Source organism: Paralichthys olivaceus, chromosome 5 (assembly GCF_024713975.1).
Source record: "Paralichthys olivaceus isolate ysfri-2021 chromosome 5, ASM2471397v2, whole genome shotgun sequence".
In the NCBI taxonomy this organism is placed as follows: Eukaryota; Metazoa; Chordata; class Actinopteri; order Pleuronectiformes; family Paralichthyidae; genus Paralichthys; species Paralichthys olivaceus.
The window spans coordinates 8,668,627-8,686,120 of NC_091097.1; the positions used below are offsets into that span (position 1 = coordinate 8,668,627).

Below are 17,494 nucleotides of genomic sequence, written 5' to 3' on the forward strand. Positions count from 1 at the left end.
CTGTTTGTTTGTTTTGTTGTGTGCAGGATGATGCAAAAATTGAGAAGGATTTTGATGAAAATTTGTGGAAGGATGCGGGATGGCTTCGGTGCAGGTTCCAGCATTTTCATTGTTTTCCAAGAGAATAATTTATGGATCTTAAAAAACAGCTGGCATATTTAAGGGACTGATCTATAAGTGTAAGCAATTTGGTGCAGCTTGAGTGAATTTAAGGGGACTGTGGGGCCTTGGCAGAGGTATGAGAGTTTTGCCTGGGATGTGATATTTCTTCTGTTTAGAAATTAACAGCCTTACTGTTGTTTTAATCATACTGACAGGGTATTTATGCATTACAAACCTAATCATTAAACTGTCAAATTTATCATGTGGTCACGTGAAATATTGAAGACACATATCTGGGTTCTTTAACAACCTCAAATATGACTTCTCACTTTCTCTTTGCCCTGTACATTAGTTTACTGTCATCACCTGTTGTAAAGTGAAATTGGCAGGAAGTGAAACAGAGGGGAAACAAAGCCATCAGAGCAAACAAGTTACTCAGAAACTCTACGTTGGCTTTCGCTGCAGGTCGACGCTCTCTTTGTTGCTCTGCAGCTTCTTTTCAAGTGTAGCTCAGACAAAACCTGTGAGGAGACAACCAATGAGAACACCACAGTGTCAAAAAAAACCTGCGCAGGTAAGTCAGAAATGAAGACGAACAACATTTCTCTTTATTCAGAAGTATTTGTATGGTAATAACAAGGAATTGCTCTCTCTGTGGAACATACTGGACCTGTGCATAGTGCAGATGACAAAGAGCGATAAGGAAATATGATCCATCAAAATGCGTCAGTTAGAGGGCGGGGAGGGAAATGTGCTCGCGGTGATTGGCATTTAGCAGGTTTGCATGCCACAGGTGTGGAACTCAGTGTCACTGTGTTCTTGTCAAGTCGAGGTTACATACAGTAACTGTGGTGTGGGCAGGGGATACATTCCCATTAGACTTCTAGGGCACTTCTAGGGTCATTGTCATAGACTGTCTGCCAAGGTTTCACTGCAGCTTCTCTCTGACAGCAAGCTTATGCAAAAATAGGTGGGGTATCAAAAAGCAACAAAGCCGTCTCCAAGACAAACAATAAATATGTTAAATATGTTCAGCCATGTAAGGACTGGATATGTTAAGTGTGTGGCAGGGAAATCTTAGTTTAGGTGAATTGGTTGCATTCAAGAGTCAAGGGGAGATGGGTTTGTTGAGTTTCTGCACATGAGGACAGAGCAAAATATAAAATGCATGTTAGAATGTAGCAGTTTCTGATGTTATGTGCGTGAGCATGTTTTCCCTCTTACTGTCATTTATGCTCATACAGCCAACCACATTGTGCCTACCAGGGGTGGGATGTAAAGAAATACATTTACTTTCCATGTATTTGCACTTTTATTTTCAGGTACTGTTGCTTTTTCTTCACTACATATATCAGCACATATCTGGACTTTCTACTCAACTACAATGCATTGCATACATGCCCACACAGTTTTATTTTAGCAATTGGTCCATTTATCCAATCAGATTGGAAAGGTAACCTTAGACCCCGCCTCCTTCTGCAAGAAACATCAAAAATGAATCCATGGTGTTTTCAGTAGCATCACCTGCACTATTCTTTATTATTAATAGAGTCGGTGTTATCCTTGTATTAAACAAAATATACAGTTTAAGATGTAGTAGACCAGAATAGGAAATACTTGGCAAGTACGTTTACTTTTAATACTTAGCTACTCACTTATTTTTACTCAAGTAGTGGTACTTTTACTTTAATTTGAGTACATGTTTGTCCATTTATTTGAACTTGAGATAAATGTTTGGTTACTTCCTCCACCCCTGATGTCTACACTTATTTCATTGTTTCCAGGCCCGGCTGTAAACAGAGTGTATCCAGGTAACCAGGTGGTGGGTGGGGTGCACCACTGATTCCATCAGTGTCTGTGGGAAGGCAAGAATGCACATGGGGCAGCGTTATTCAGATGTGATTCAGACAACAAGAGAGTTCGACTGACTGGAGGAGAAGAAGAAGAAAGAGGAGGGGCCAGCTGTGAGGGCAAAACAAAGTCATTTGGCGTGAGAACCGCACTCCCCGCCGACAACGATTTTAGGAGCATACCAGCACGGCTGAGTCACTTGCTGTGTCCCGACACTCCACCCATCACTTGATTTCCCCACATCACAGGTGAGGTACTGATGCATGGAGTGCTTGGCATTCTCCGCCTGCTGCACCTGGAGCTCACAGACAGAGAGCCAAGTCAGAAAAGATAAAACACTGAAGTATAAATACATTTGAGGGTTTCTTTTGTTATTCCAGATGCGTTAATGCATTTTACTCAGCCCCTGAAGTTTTGACGCTGCTGTCTCCACCGGTGTTTTCCCAGCTATACCAGCAAACCTCTCCTGGTGAGATCTGCAAATGCATCAGAATTCTCTCTTGTACGTTATCTAATGAATTTGATCTCACAACAGAACAACCTCTGATACAGAGTTCAGATACGTTTGTACCTCGCTAACAAACAACCAAATGATGGTGCAGCTGCTTGAGCTATGCGTACATTGAAACTGCTATTGGTGCTCTGAGCAAAATACAGGTCAGGTCTAGTCCTATGGCTAACCAGAGCGCCTGAAGGCCCAGAAAGGAGCAGGAACAGGATGTCCCCAATATAACAACGAGAAAGAATGCCTTGAGCATTCCATTCAAGACAGAAGGGACATTTCCCATGACACAATCCCCCACCATTTCCTGGAGCGTTGAAGTTCTGTGTACAAACAGGTCCTGTGGAATGCCTGAACGACCAATGCCACTAACCTCAGGCAGCGGCCCTCAGGGTTACAGCTGACGTCCAGCACATCGCCATAAACCCTGCTTGACCTCACACCGTATATCAAAAACTCTGGGAACTGGGAAAAATATACACGTATGACAGCCTTGTACCCTTGACCTTTGACCTCTGCAAATGGAAGCATGGCGAGACTCTTCCCTTGTGCCCGGAGCATGAAATATTAATGGCTGTTTATTTGTTTCCCTCTGTCATGGCTTTGCTGAACAATGAATTATAGACTTGCAGGTCTTTCATACAAAGGGCTCAACTTGCATGTAAATACAATTCTAAAACGATTAGGTAGATATAAATCCTGCAGCCATAATGCAATTTTACTTCGTACATCATAAACTGAAAATGTGCTGACTCTGCCCCTGTATACAGTATGGGTGTTCAGAAGCATTCATACTTTCCACACGTCTTCTCCCGTTTCAACCATGATGATTTTAGCAGAGAGGAGCGAACCCTGCTGCCTCTATATTACCTTGAGAAAAACACACTCTGCGCTTCTCAGGTTCTCTCTTCTCCCTTTATTGAAGTAAACCTGCTGAATCTCTGTGGTCGTCACAACAGAGCGATTTGTTGGGGCCAGATCTCTCATCGGTTGTGGTTCATAAGCAGGAATATCAAGATTTAAAGCTCCTTTAGTTTTGGTATTTTATCATCCTGGATTAGATTCTCAGAGGAGGGAATTATTTTCCATCTCGCACTCCAGTGTCAGTTGTCCTGTGTGCAGGAATGGTTTCACAGAACAGAGGATACTTTCTATTTACCACATATCCCTGCAAGTGTAATACACAAGAGCACAAGACCTCTCTCAAACATTGGCAGTTTACCTTGGAAACCTGTTCAGCACTGAGCTACATGCAATATATGCATATGTGTGAAAGTATGTGAAGAAACTCTGGAAGCACATGAGAAATATTAGCGTTCAGGGTCAAACACGTCGTGACTGAAACAGTTGAGAGGCTGCAGACGTTGATGAATTATCAGAGCCAGGAAGGAAGAAAAAGATATGGATTCAATGTATCTGCTGTGTGTTGAAAGGAGAGGCAGGAAAAGGTCATAGACTGTAACTCAACCTAATCACATGCAGACGCAGAGTTCTAATCATAAAATCCATCAAGTCCAGACCACAGCAGTCAAACGGTGGTTTTATAAAATGAAACAAAACTCTCTCAGACAGGTGGGGAGCAATCAAATTGATATCAGATGGGAATTCTGCTGTAACATGAACTGGTTGGCATGGTGACAACACCAGACAAAAACACCCATTAGGGGACATTCCTATTTTATTCTCATCTCTGTCACAAGCCTTGTTGTGGTCAAAACATTTGTCCGCAATTCTATCGACCTTAAACGTGTTTCGTCATTTTACTGAACTGAAGAATGAAAGATAATATGACCTGCATCTCAGGATGTCACAATGAGGTTACTAGTCTAATAGATATGTGAAAAAATTCATTTCATAATTTGAGACCTCAGGTGGTTCACAAACATTTGCCAAACTTATCCCCACAGCCCTGTCAATCAAGTAACAGCCCATCGACATGACCTGCCCCACATGTGTTCGTTTAAAAAGGGGTCAGTATCTATCAGTGTTATGAGAGCGGCTATAGGATGTTACAATAATGCAAATTTGAACTTTCAATATTTACGTTTGTGTTGCTAAAGTTTTCATGTGACCACTTGTGATAAGCTACTTCAGTTTTACTCAAGCAAATTGTGATATACATTTAGCTACCCACTGTATTTTAACCATTACTTTTAGCTCGCTTGCTATTTATTTCTCGTGTATTCTTAGTTGAAACTCAGTATATAGGCTTTTATAAATACCAGGTATCCAATCACACTCTTGTATCTGCAGAAATCCCTCAAGTAACCCCTGGCTAGGAATCTGTAACGCATATTCTCTTGGCATCATTGTTAAGATGATCAACAATTTGTGTTAATCAGCTTCAAAAGGTTTTTAAACAGGTTCAGGCAAACATTTCTGAGAAATGTATCTGCGTTCAGTCCCGCTGCCAGGTATGGCGTGCCATTTAAGCTTCACCGCATCCACCATGACTGGTTTCAGGTGTTTCACTTCTGCTCATCAGTCTCACATGGGACATCCTGTTGTGTACATCTGCTTCTGCATCACAAACCTCATACTGTGTCTACACCGTGACCATATTACATGTCTGTCCTGGAATAGCACAATGGGACTCGCTCAGCGTGGTCGTCCACAGGGCGAGCACATGAATGGACTCACACCAAGGAGCTGTTATGCTCTTTCCTCCTGCAGCATTAGCAGATACGTCCTTCACTGCAGTCACAGTGCAGAATTCATGCTGCTACGACTCATGCATATCACCCATGAGCACGAGGCCAGCCTGCTGCCTCCGCCGGCTCCAACAAATGCTTCAAGACACACAGCTGTGCACGTAGGACGTCCTCGCTCTTTCCCAGAGCAACTGTAAGGTCTTCAGAAGTCTCTTTACGCTCAGCACTGTGGGCCGAACTTGTCCACGAGGTGCTTTAAAGGCTTTTCCAGACCACTGTGTACCTCCCCTCAACTTCCTCTGGGTAATTACTAGGCTACAAGGCCACGTGAAGAAGAAAACAGCATGAGTGCACTACACTGGACCACAGTACCATGCTGCCAGGCCAGACTCAGAGAAAATTGATATATGTAGTGTAGCCCACTTCTGACTGATGCCTGAGAGAGAGAGACAGGAAAGGAGGTCGAAAGCTTCTGCTTTTTCACTCAAGTTACAGTAATTTACATACAGTAGCAACAGACACTTGGCTGTGCCTCATCAACTCTTCTAGTAACAACACAATATGCATGTATGCATACTGTAAAGCACAGTGTATTAAAGCCACACCACCACAAGCAAGATAACATTAGAAGAAAATAAACACACTGATGAATACAGTAAAGTGCTTAAAATTCCATATGTCTGAGGTCAAGCAGTTCAAGATTTTTTAATGATGCTCGAGGGCTGTAGATATTTGAAAGAGGTTCAATTCCTGGTACTATCTGTCCCGCAGACTCTGGGACCACAGCCAGGCTGATGCCATCTCAAGGGGAGGAATGCAACAAAATGGCAGGAAATTCCGACTTGGTTTGTTCCCAATCTTTTTTCAAATCATGCTGCTGAAATGTTGTATAACGTTTTGTTTTTCTTCCATCCTTTTTTGACCAGTCTGTTTTTGGCTGTAATGCACATGAGATGGAAACCAGTTAGCATGCAGAAACAAAGACGTGAGAACTGACCCAAATGATCGTGACACAAAGTAGGTGCAAGGTTTGTTTACAACGACAAATTGAAACTGCAAAACAACTTTCATGCAAGGTGTATCTGAACACATACATTCTACATGGGAATTCCTAGAGATGAATAACATATTTGATGCAATAATTCATCCAAACCCAGCACAGTGTCAAATATTTCTTGGGAGCCAAGAAGAATTACAACTTTACACACTTTTGAATAGGACACATATGTAGGCAAGCACCAAGGAGCAAGCGCAAAGTAATCTGTACCTGAGGTTTTGTTGCCACCTAGTGAAAGTTCACTGACATGCACATGATGTACCCTATAATTGTTACATGTCTGATGGATTACTTGAACTGTGTAAAAGACAATTGAACACCAGATATTTTTTCACTGAGCACGGTTTCCTCTTAGTTCACATTAACTACATTTTGAAATGTCCAAATCCTACAACCATGTGATCACAAATGACAAAATGATCATCTAGACATTGAAACATATCATAGTTCAGCTCTTTGTGATCTTGACTCCATTGACTTTCCAGACCATCCTCGACTTGAACACGGAAACTCATTCTTGACCTCAGGAACAGTATGCATGAGAAATTATTCTCAGCTTTTTCAATACTTTCATCAGTCGATAAAGACTGTGAAGTGCAGCTGAAACATTATTTGCTCACACATTCCAAGAATTGGTAGATTCATGACTGGATGACCCACTGACTGTTGTATTTGCTTTTTAAAACAACCACAGCTGAATGAACAATAATGGGAAAAAGGTGCAAGATTTCCAAATATTTTGTGAGCAACACAGTGATCGATCCTTCAGAATTCAAACTTTTGTTGTCAGCCTCATTCTGATGACACACATAGTGCAGGAGTGCTATTTCAGCATTTTGCTGCCACCTGCTGCTCAAGTCAGTGTTGCAATTCAAAGCACAAAGAGTACATCATTTACCTGGTTTTCTCAGCTATCATCATTCTCAGGAGGAGAAATCTCAGAGCCGTCACAGCAAAAGAAAGGAATGTTTCCCACGTCTCACTAGAAAAGTCAAACTATATAAACAAGGAGATAAAGCGGGAGGACTGCAGGTGGCTGATAACAGAATGATGTTTAGGAGACACTGGCCTTGTGATGGCATGACAACACTGGCAATCAGAGTTTTCACATGCCTCCATCCCGCTGACTGACTCCTCTCAAAGGTGTCAACCTCACTTTGCTCAGCCGCTCACTATGGAGCAGGAGGACTTTGGTGAGCCGGGCTCCATGGACAAGAGGGTGGTGCTGATCACGGGCTGCTCCTCGGGGATCGGTCTCAGCCTGGCAGTTCGGCTGGCCTCTGACCCCGACAAAAAGTTCAAAGGTAACAACAGGGTTAGACTTTTGCTTTGTGACATGGTGCATTACAAATCTGGAAGTAGCCAGTAAAAGATGAGTGTGGCCATGGACGGATGCAACAATAGTAATACAGGTGGTGGCATTCAGACAATGAGGGATTAGCATTAAAGGGGCCCATGGTGTGCAAAGAAAACACAGCCTCCACAGCCTTGACATGCTGACAAAAGGCATATGGATTCATGGATATTCAGAGAGATTTCTGTTCTCATCTGACAAGAGTGGAACCCACTGTGACCTCTCTGATCTTAGATGTGAACTGAAAGTTTTTTGTTTTCTATCTGCTTCATTTTATTCACTTCAGCCACATGAGTGACTTCTTGGATGACCACATGAATAGCTGAGTAAGTTTATGTGCTACTTGACTGAATAAACGTCTTGACAGCTTGTGTAAAGCTGGTTGTTTGCTTACCAGAAGGTCGGTGGGTCCATCCTCGGCTTCTCCAGTCCGTATGCCGAGACAATGAGTCTTAAACAGCTTCTGAAAGCTGTGCCAGCAATGCATGATTAAGAAAAGAAAACACTGTGTATGGAAGTGCTGTGGGAATGTGATTTGTATTGTTAAGTGCTTTGACTGGTCAATAAGACTAGAAAACTGCTATATAAATACAGTGAATTTACTATTCTATTTGTAAACCCTTTATTTGTACGGGTGATTTAGTCAGATGTGTGCATTTCTTTAAATGAAAATGTGTCACTGAGGGCTACTTTCTGTTTAGTCTATGCCACGATGAGGAACCTGGCTAAGAAGGAGCGCCTATTAGAGAGCGTGAAAGGCCTGCACCAGGACACGCTGGACATTCTCCAAATGGATGTGACGGAGCGTCAGTCCATTCTGGATGCGAGGGACAGGGTTGTGGAGAAGCGGGTGGACATTCTGGGTATGGCCTCATGACCGTGTGTTCTGATCAGGATTAACATTTTAGCATGTCATTAATCTTGTCCTCACTGCTTACAGTGTGTAATGCTGGTGTGGGTCTGATGGGGCCTCTGGAGCTGCAGTCCTTGGACTCCATGAGGCAGATTCTTGAGGTCAACCTCTTGGGCACCATCCAGACCATCCAGGCCTTCCTACCTGAGATGAAGGCTCAAGGTCAGGGCCGCATTCTGGTAACAGGGAGCACCGGAGGGCTTCACGGTGAGATAAGGAGTCGCTGCTGGTCAGCTAAGTTGCACATGTGCAGTTTCTGTAATGATTTGAATGGGAGTCATGTTAGCAAACCATGTCAAGACTTGCTGCCATGCATGAAATTGCCAAAATAACCTGTCTTGGCACTTGTCATCTCATCTCTCACAGGTCTCCCTTTTAATGAGTTGTACTGCGCCAGTAAATTTGCAATAGAGGGAGCATGTGAGAGTTTGGCTGTTCTCCTGCAACACTTCAATATCCAGTGAGTTTTAAATTGTGCTGTCGTTTGCTTCCTGTGTTTAGAGACTTATTGCTGTACAAAGTTTAGTAGCAAACAATTGATCAGGAGAAACTATTGACCCGATGCTTCGTCCTGCAGCGTGAGTCTGATCGAGTGTGGTCCAGTCAACACTGATTTCCTGGTCAACCTGCAAAAGGCGGAGCTTGGGGATGCATCTCTTCAACAGGTCGATACCCACACACTCGGCCTGTATGAAAAGTACCTGCAGCACTGCGACTCTGTTTTCCGAAACGCAGCACAGGACACAGAGGACATTGTAAAGGTGTGGTGTATTTTCAGAGCACATCATGACACACACACACACACATGCACACACACACATGCACACACTCTTTTCACAGGGCTGTGGTACAAAGTAGATTTTTCTTCAGGCAGTAATTATACTTTATTTCTTTTTCATGCCATTTTATACATTTTAAAATGTTTCTAATTAATAAGATGATATATGTATATTATATAAAAAGCTGCATTTTTCTGCAAATACTCTCTGTGAATGCTCACAAACTTTTTAACAGAGGCAGTTTGCATTGTATTGCCACTTGCCCGAGAAGATAAGAAAATTCATATAATGTATTTATAGCCTTTGTCGCTGTGAGTGCAGCCACACATCTAACTGTTGTGATGTGTTTGTTTTTCTCTCCAAGGTATTTCTAGATGCCATCCAGTCACCCAGCCCTGCGTTCAGATACTTCACCAGTGGTGTCGTTCCACCTCTTACCCAAATGAAGATCACAGAACCAGACGGCTCACGGTGCATCCGTGCTATGAGCAAAATCATTTTCTCAGCCGAGGAAAACTAACTTCCACTCTAGCACATGCAAGCCTCTGCTTCATATGCAGACTTTGCCTCCCTTTACTTTAGATACAGAGGTTGATCATTTTTTGTTTTCATTTTCATTTCCTGGAATAAAGTTGATGCTCTCTGACTCACTCTTGTTGCTCAACTGGAAAGGGCAGTAAGTTCAGTATTTTGTGGAAAGAGTTCACACAAGGGATGGACTCCATGCTTCTATATTTGTATGTCCCTTACCCGTATTCACATTTCTTATCACAAAAAAATACAAAAATAAACAGTTTTCTGTGGTTGGTGAAGAAATACTTGATAAGGATTTTGTGTTATGATACAAAAGCACTCCAGACATTAGGAGGTGTTCTTATTCACACACACACACACACACACACACACACACAGCATATTTTCACTGGGGAGTTTCTGGACACATTGTTAAAGAGAAGACTGCAGTGTAATTTTTTTTGTTTTCTATTCTGAGAAAACAAAGACAACTTCCTGACACCAAATAATAAAATAATAAAAAGGTTCCAGGAAACTTTCCACAGTCATGAATGACACTAAAAATATCAGTTGCCCTTCAGCTGACCAATTTGTTCCAAATGAAAAAAAATATTGAAATAACTAAATCTCTTGCAGATTGCATTGCACAGGTCTTCATGTTGTTGTAACTTCTGTCTCTATCAATAAGAAATAGTGAATATTTAGTATTCATAGTAATGTTAAAATGTGAAACTGGTTAGAAATTGGAAAGAGGCCATATGAAATCTATGGGGTTATCTGAAGTGCTAAAAGTAGGTTGTAAGGGGGACAATAACCATTTTGAATCACTTAACTGTATTACGTTCAGTGTTTTAAGGTGGAAAAGAAGGCCAGGCGTCTCCAGCTGGAACAGCATCGTTTCCTGTGTAACTTCTGGCTCTGTCTGGGGTTGTTAAGCCCTTGAGTGGTTTCTCTTTCTAACCTGAGACAGTCTGTCTTGTCTGTGCGTCGATGAGACACATTTCCAAGGCCAATCTTTGATAGGATTGACAGAGGTTCTAAAATACCTCCCTGATCAAGAGCCCTAATTCCAGTCGGAAAATCCTGAAATGGATCCAGCACTAGTTCTGCCACGTAATCCAGCAGCACTTACAGGTGTCAGCCTAGAGCAGGGGTCACCAACCTTTTTGAAACTGAGAGCTACTTCATGTGTACTGAGTCATACGAAGGGCTACCAGTTTGATACACTCTTCTGAAATAACAAATTTGCTCAGTTTGCCTTTAGTTATACATCATTATTAATGATAAATGATACTCATCTATGTGAGGACACTGATCACGTTAATGATTTCTCACGATAATTATCAACAATCACTTGACAAGGTGGGAAACAGATTATATCAATATTCAACACTTTATTTCTATTAATCTCAGCAATTGTTTAGAAAGTTTCAGATGATCACTTGTACAACATTTCATCCGAAAAATGTCCCATTTTCACTAGCCACTGACAAACCCTTTTAACAAATCAAAACAAATAGTCAACTTCAATGTGAGAATAAAAATTTGACAGTATAAAAAATAAATAATTAAATTGAATTAGAAACGCATATCAAATTTTAGATGCAGCTCACTGGTGAGTTGTGTTATTTTTAGAACAGGCCTGCGGGGTGTTGGTGACCCCTGGCCTAGAGCCTGTGGTATTATGTAGATCGGTATAATAAGGGTAAGGTAAAGGCTGTTGTAAAATGTTTAAATGATGGTGTTTCATACCATCATGTAAACATTTTCATTTTTTTATTTTTATCATTTTATTATTGCTCTGAATTGGCATTATGAAAAAGAAGGCCTTTATTCCAGTGTAGGACCAAAGTCCAGGTTTATCATGTGGACAGCATGTGCTGACTGGACTCACTGCTCACTAGCTCGCACACATTCACTTTGACTTGTTCACAGAAACCTCTCCTAACCCTGTGATGAGTTCACTGGCAAACATTTTCAGTGGTTGAATCACAGATGACTAAGAGGAGACAAACCTGTATTTCCTCCTTTTCTTATTTCGTAGAGTTTATTTCACGCAATTCAAATTAATTAAAACTAAATTTAATTTTGGGGTGATGTTAATGAGAACACTACACATATAAGCATAAAGGAGAAAAAAACGAAAGATAGGAAAATATATATAGATTTAGGGTTGGGAAATAAGAATATAAAAATATATCCATACAATGAGTATCCATTGTGTGTGAATAACAGAATCTAAGATAGCTGTTTATTCCAAATAAAATGTCTTCTGATCTAATTTAGATTTTGTGACACATTTAATTGCTTAATAAAGCTCAAACCATTTCACCATTTTGACAAATCACCTCTTGACCTTTAAACCTGTCGACCTGTCCCTCTGATTGGCCAGAGCAGGGCCTGCTGTCACGTCACCGTCCTGTACAGTCAGGTGGGGGCGCAAGTGACGCATCAGTGTGAACGAAGCCAGGTAGAGTGAGGCTGCTGCTGCTGCTGCTGCACAAATACACCGTCATCAAGAATCTCCATTACATCTGAGTTTAAAACTTCACCATGACCAACAAAACGACTCCTCTGCTGTTGAAGACGCTGCTGGAGCTGCGTGAAGCCCAGGCTACTAAAGTTCTGCGAGGAAACACGAGAAGAGCAAACTTCAGGTGAGTCACGATGAGACTTCTCCACAGGTGGGTGGAGTTGAAGTGGGCTTGTTTGGGTTCAAGTGTATTAGTTATTAAAGTGAAACCCATGGTATGATTTCCACCTGAATATTCTGTAGTTATTTTACTTGTAGTTATTTAACTTTAGCACATGGTAGGATTTCGACCTGAATATTCTTTAGTTGTTTTATCATTAGTTTTTTAAAATGTAGCCCATGGTAGGATTTAGATCTGAGTATTCTGTAGTTGTTTAATTATTCAAAAGGGTAGAGCCATCAGTAAGCTACCTTAAATGTTCTTTGGTTTCACGAACCAAAGAACATTTAATTAACTTGATCCAGATTTTTATATCTAACTGAACTTTGCAATTTTCTATCAATGTTGCAAAATGTTGCAGAAATCTTTCAATGTTTAGTCTGGATCTGCCCCCTGATATAGATCCACATGAGAGTTAAAAGGCTTCTTTCCTGACTCCTACCACATCCTTCCACTAAGTTTTGTAATAATCCATCCAGTAGTTTTTGAGCTTGATTCATTAATGTGCTCCAACATACTTATATTCTTAATTCCCCCCCCCTCAGACACTTGGGCTCCTGTGGGGCCCTGGCAGCGAGGAGGACCAGCCTGCCCCTCTGTCCCGCCACCTCCATCAGCATACCCAGCCGCAGCTTCATCAACCTGGTTGTTCCTATCAGCACCCGCAGGATGGAGTACACAGAGTGCCGGACATTAGGGTGAGTGCTCTGAAAACTGCAATAACATGCCTGTTACTCTATAGAAACTTTCAAAATTTGACTATTTTAGTGCTTTGGACTTTTAACTAATTGTCTGCACCCCCTTATTGTCCTGACGTGACTGTGTGCTCAGGTATACTCCAGAGCAGATGTTCAATGTGGTGGCCAGAGTGGATCAGTACCAGCACTTTGTTCCCTGGTGCAAGAAGTCTCGGATCATGAAGGGACGAGACGGAGGTGTCCGGGCAGAGCTCGAAATCGGTTTCCCTCCCATTGTGGATCGCTACACCTCTGAGGTCACGGTCATCCCAAACCACCAAGTCAGAGTAAGTCTTTGCCTTGGTAGATCCAGAAAAAACTCCATTACAAATACTTTTTTCCTCAACACTTGCTTGTTTCTTATGCAGAGTCCCGTCAACTATACAATGCATCTAATGTTATTGCCTTGTCATCACCCTTTTCAGCATTCAGTGACAATAAAGGCTTGTTTGTTGTGAAACAGGCTGTGTGCACTGATGGATCCCTCTTCAGCCATCTTGAAACAGTATGGAGGTTTGCCCCCGGAACCAAAGACCTAGCAGACTCCTGCAAAGTGGATTTCTATGTAAGTGTATAAAATAAAATAAAATTTTTGTTGTGCAATGAAAATATAATAATGTTAACAATGACAGGAATAAAACAGAAGTGAAAGTGAATCCATGAAATTAACAAACCCACTGATAATAAAAAACCCAACGATTGAGGGATAAGATTGCATGTGTAAAGAGAGACTAATTAAAAGCCTCCGCCTCTGTGCTGGGTGTGTTGCGTAAAATCTCATTATGCTGTAAAGTTAGCCTTGAATAGCATGGTGATGTCCTGGAGGCCTGAAATAGCTGTCAGGTTAGGGAACAGAATTAATGTTGACAGGAGTTTAACCTTAATGTTGGCTCACGTAACCTCAGGCTCAGCCAGGAAGTGGTTAGATTACAGTAAAACACACCAAATACAGAACTCAGGAGGACTGGTTATTGTGAACTTTTAAAAAAAAGTTTTTAATTTTGGTGATCTTCAAATTTTCCAATTCATAAATGATTTTTTCTAATAATAATAATCTATAAACAATTCCCAATACATGAATAATGGCCACACATTTGAAGCTGTATCACCCTGATTTGTCTGTGGCAAGACCCGCACATAAGACCCTGTGTTTCCCACAGAATTGATTCAGTCTGTGGCGGTAGTGTGGGTGCTGAAACTATCAGGTCTGACAGTCTGCATGTGCTGTAAAAACTATGGACAAGCATGAGTGAGAGCGATAGCAAGTGAGCACAAGGCAAATAGCTCTTCAAAAAACAATTTTAGGTTGTTTTTGGTTCATTATGAAACTCTGGCATAACAAATAAGAATATGCTGTGCAGCCACAGTCTGTTAATGATTAATGGAAAACACTGAAGAAAGACAGTAACACAGGTTATTTTTAATCTCAGTTGTTCATATTTCACTTTAATATTAAATAAGCTAGTATAAAGCTTTTTACACATTGAACTGTTGCCAGAGTCCCTCATTCTAATTGTTCTTTAACTTCTTTAATTATTATTAAGCTCTATTTCTCTCCCTCTTTTTGCTGATCTGAAAAATGATCAGAGCCAAGCTGTGTTTTATGCCCCGTTGCATCCTGCCTGATAATTGTCCCTCTCCTGTTTTGTCTTTAGTTGTCGTTTGAGTTCAAGTCCCTTCTGCACTCTCAGCTGGCCAGCGTGTTCTTTGACGAGGTGGCAAAGCAGATGGTCGGTGCCTTTGAGGGCAGGGCAGCAGCACTTTATAGAAACCAGCAGGAGGCGTCACTGAGGAGGCGGTCGACATAAGAACATCCCCTCCATCCCCATCCACATGGACCTTTCATAAAACCCTGCCAGCCTGCTGCACTTTTCCACTTCCAACACTGTTCTGACACAGGAGACTGGATTTTCCTTTTTGCACTCACTCATATCTCGTTCTTGAGTTGACATGCACAAGAAATATACTTTAAACTATTTATTTATAAGCCACAATCTAACTTTTTTTGTTCATATTTGAATATTTATTTTACAGCTTGGCATATATATTTTTTTTCAAATGATCTTTTTGAACACAAATGTTTTCTTTGTTAAATTGTAGGTTAATGTACAGTCACCTGATTCCTGCGCAGTGCTGAAACATCTAAAAGGGTTCAGAGCTTGTTCTTGTTCGGTCATGTAGTTCAGTGGTATTAAAAAGCTCTTGTGTTATCTGTCCAAGTGTCATTGGAGCTTTTTTCCTAATGTACTGTTTCAAACTAATAAGGTTTAGATTACATCTCTATCTCATCTGTTGCTAAAATGAATGCATTACTACTCTATATTATGTCATTTTCTTTTCTTTCTTCATATGAATTATTTTTCAATCTAAATAAGTTTAGGTCATGTCTATCCTCCTTTATATGCTATGTGAGATACCTTCATTTTAACAATAGCCTCCCAAGTAATGCGTCTATGTGTTGCTGAGCTATTTGTTACACACACACGGATGAAAACAATTTTTGTGTAGTTTTGCCAACACACAGGTAAATATAAGTTGAGGAGTAGAAGCACCCCTCATTTCTAGAATCTCAATAAGCGAAAAGTACAAGAAATAGTTCTGTTGGTGTTGAAACATATATAAACAAGAGCACTTTCACCAAGCACAGACATTGTTTAGAGAAGGGAAGTTTTTCTTGCCCTATCTTTTGTGGCTCTGTTTGAAAACTCAAAGGGCACGTCACATCTATGGGCAAGGCCAAGGGAGAGGAATTGGGACAGAAGTACTGAACTTTGTCACTATTAGACAATCAACTTAACTCAATTTCCCATTTGTTTAACCTTCTCAACTTGACATCAATAAAGGGGGCGGGCCATGGGTTTTGGAGTGTTTTTCAGAAGCAGAAGGAGACTCAGAGTCCAAAACCACAAGGATGAAGACGATTGCAGTGCTGATTCTTGCCTTCAGCTGCTGTCTAAGTGAAGCGCAAGTTAAAGAAAATGGGGACATCGCTGATCATTGTACAGGATCAAGCAGGTGCTGTGAAATATGCGGCCTCACTTCTGTAGCCCGAAACCTGGGAGCTGTGGAAGAGAGAATCACAAACATGGCAGAGAAAATAACACTTCTGGAGTCCAAGTTGCAAAATACTGAAAAAGAAGTCCTGGAGCTACGGAGCCTCACCACAAGTAAGACCGTTTTTATTAGTTTATGGAATACAAAAACTTTTCCTTCAAATCTTACCTCATGTTTGTGGTAATGGTGTTCTCAGGCACACCTCAGGTGGCCTTTTCTGTAGCTCTCAGGGAATCTGGCAGTGGAAACATTGGACCTTTCAACACTGACACCCCACTAAAGTACAAGAAGGTCTTCTCAAATACTGGCAATAACTACGATCCTTCAACAGGTAGTGTATGAGAGAAAGAGGTAAAGACACAGAAAAAAGTGAAGAACTCATTCAATGTAAATCATTATCTATTCTCCTTCCTTTGGCAGGCATTTTCACAGCAGTGGTCGGAGGAATGTACTTCTTTCGATTCTCAATGTTCAACAACTTGGCTTCTACTCCCAGCTCTGTTTTGAGCCTCATGAAGAACGGCCAACGGCTGGTATCTGTGTGGGACACCTCAGGGACTGACGCTAACGACATGGGCAGCAACGCTGCGGTCATCGCCCTCAGCGCAGGGGACAGTGTGCATATCGAGCTCCCGGCAAACAGGATAGTCTATGATGATTCCATGAACTACAACACCTTCACTGGTTTTCTGCTCTTCACCATGTGATTCAAACAACACAATTTAATGTCTGCATAGCTCTTCATGCTTTTGCAATAAAACATCCAACTTTATTATCTCTGACTAACTAACTGTTAATTATGGAAAGTGGAAAGAATAATTAATGTATCATAAATCAGACATGTTTAGGGGACTGATAAAGTGTGTGCAATTTGGTGCAGATCCAAATAAAATGTGGATCATGTGATTTTAAATGTGGTTTCATAAGGGGGCTGTTGGGCCTTGGCAAAGGAATTGACTCTACTAGTTAGTAATGTTAGTGTCTGTTGACTTACACACACAATTACACACAATGGTAAGATTGTAAATTATAAAGATAATAAAGTAATAAAATAAATACAAAAGCACTGGTGCCTGAGTTTTTGTACAACCATTGCTGTTTTGCATGCATACACAGATACAGTAAATATACCAATAGCTTTAGCTGTTCTCTGAGCCAACTCTGGACAGGCTCATCAGCTCTCTAGAAGCCTCAATGAAATATCGGTAACTAAGGGCACATGGAAAAGCTTCCACCAAGGCTATTGCCTTATCTCTCCACATCAAAGAATCTGACAATTTATCCAGGT

The 17,494-nt window shown here is 41.2% G+C and overlaps 3 protein-coding genes across 6 annotated transcripts; all 3 read left to right on the plus strand.

The window, feature by feature from the left end:
• Positions 1-501: 501 nt before the first annotated feature.
• On the plus strand, positions 502-10,025 carry hsd17b1 (hydroxysteroid (17-beta) dehydrogenase 1). Of its 4 annotated transcripts, XM_069525238.1 has the most exons (11): positions 502-676; positions 1,887-2,201; positions 2,334-2,422; positions 5,878-5,933; positions 6,033-6,123; positions 7,307-7,467; positions 8,219-8,380; positions 8,458-8,637; positions 8,797-8,890; positions 9,008-9,191; positions 9,574-10,025. In XM_069525238.1, exons 6-11 carry the CDS (start codon positions 7,338-7,340, stop codon positions 9,727-9,729), a joined length of 906 nt encoding a protein of 301 aa, XP_069381339.1. In that variant the 5' UTR covers positions 502-676; positions 1,887-2,201; positions 2,334-2,422; positions 5,878-5,933; positions 6,033-6,123; positions 7,307-7,337; the 3' UTR covers positions 9,730-10,025. The 4 variants fall into 4 exon arrangements, with proteins under 4 accessions (XP_069381339.1, XP_019950004.1, XP_069381338.1 ...); XM_020094445.2 differs by lacking the exon at positions 2,334-2,422; XM_069525237.1 differs by having other exon boundaries at positions 2,334-2,455; positions 5,878-7,467.
• Positions 10,026-12,151: 2,126 nt separating this feature from the next.
• On the plus strand, positions 12,152-15,366 carry LOC109634133 (coenzyme Q-binding protein COQ10 homolog, mitochondrial). Its single transcript, XM_020094427.2, has 5 exons — positions 12,152-12,379; positions 12,961-13,113; positions 13,247-13,439; positions 13,616-13,717; positions 14,808-15,366. The coding sequence occupies exons 1-5, from the start codon at positions 12,276-12,278 to the stop codon at positions 14,958-14,960; spliced, it is 705 nt and encodes a 234-aa protein (XP_019949986.1). The 5' UTR covers positions 12,152-12,275; the 3' UTR covers positions 14,961-15,366.
• Positions 15,367-16,007: 641 nt separating this feature from the next.
• Positions 16,008-17,272, plus strand: LOC109634146 (complement C1q-like protein 2). The gene is made up of 3 exons (XM_020094443.2): positions 16,008-16,319; positions 16,403-16,537; positions 16,627-17,272. The coding sequence occupies exons 1-3, from the start codon at positions 16,064-16,066 to the stop codon at positions 16,911-16,913; spliced, it is 678 nt and encodes a 225-aa protein (XP_019950002.2). The 5' UTR covers positions 16,008-16,063; the 3' UTR covers positions 16,914-17,272.
• The last annotated feature ends 222 nt before the right edge of the window (positions 17,273-17,494 follow it).

Coding starts and splice junctions, on each gene's coding strand:
- LOC109634133 (XM_020094427.2), top strand. CDS start 12,276: ATGACCAACAAAACGACTCCTCTGCTGTTGAAGACGCTGCTGGAGCTG. Junction 13,440..13,615: donor TCCCAAACCACCAAGTCAGA/GTAAGTCTTTGC, acceptor GTTGTGAAACAG/GCTGTGTGCACTGATGGATC. Junction 13,718..14,807: donor CCTGCAAAGTGGATTTCTAT/GTAAGTGTATAA, acceptor TTTTGTCTTTAG/TTGTCGTTTGAGTTCAAGTC.
- LOC109634146 (XM_020094443.2), top strand. CDS start 16,064: ATGAAGACGATTGCAGTGCTGATTCTTGCCTTCAGCTGCTGTCTAAGT. Junction 16,320..16,402: donor GCTACGGAGCCTCACCACAA/GTAAGACCGTTT, acceptor TGGTGTTCTCAG/GCACACCTCAGGTGGCCTTT. Junction 16,538..16,626: donor TAACTACGATCCTTCAACAG/GTAGTGTATGAG, acceptor TTCCTTTGGCAG/GCATTTTCACAGCAGTGGTC.
- hsd17b1 (XM_069525237.1), top strand. CDS start 7,338: ATGGAGCAGGAGGACTTTGGTGAGCCGGGCTCCATGGACAAGAGGGTG. Junction 8,638..8,796: donor GAGCACCGGAGGGCTTCACG/GTGAGATAAGGA, acceptor CATCTCTCACAG/GTCTCCCTTTTAATGAGTTG. Junction 9,192..9,573: donor ACACAGAGGACATTGTAAAG/GTGTGGTGTATT, acceptor TTTCTCTCCAAG/GTATTTCTAGATGCCATCCA.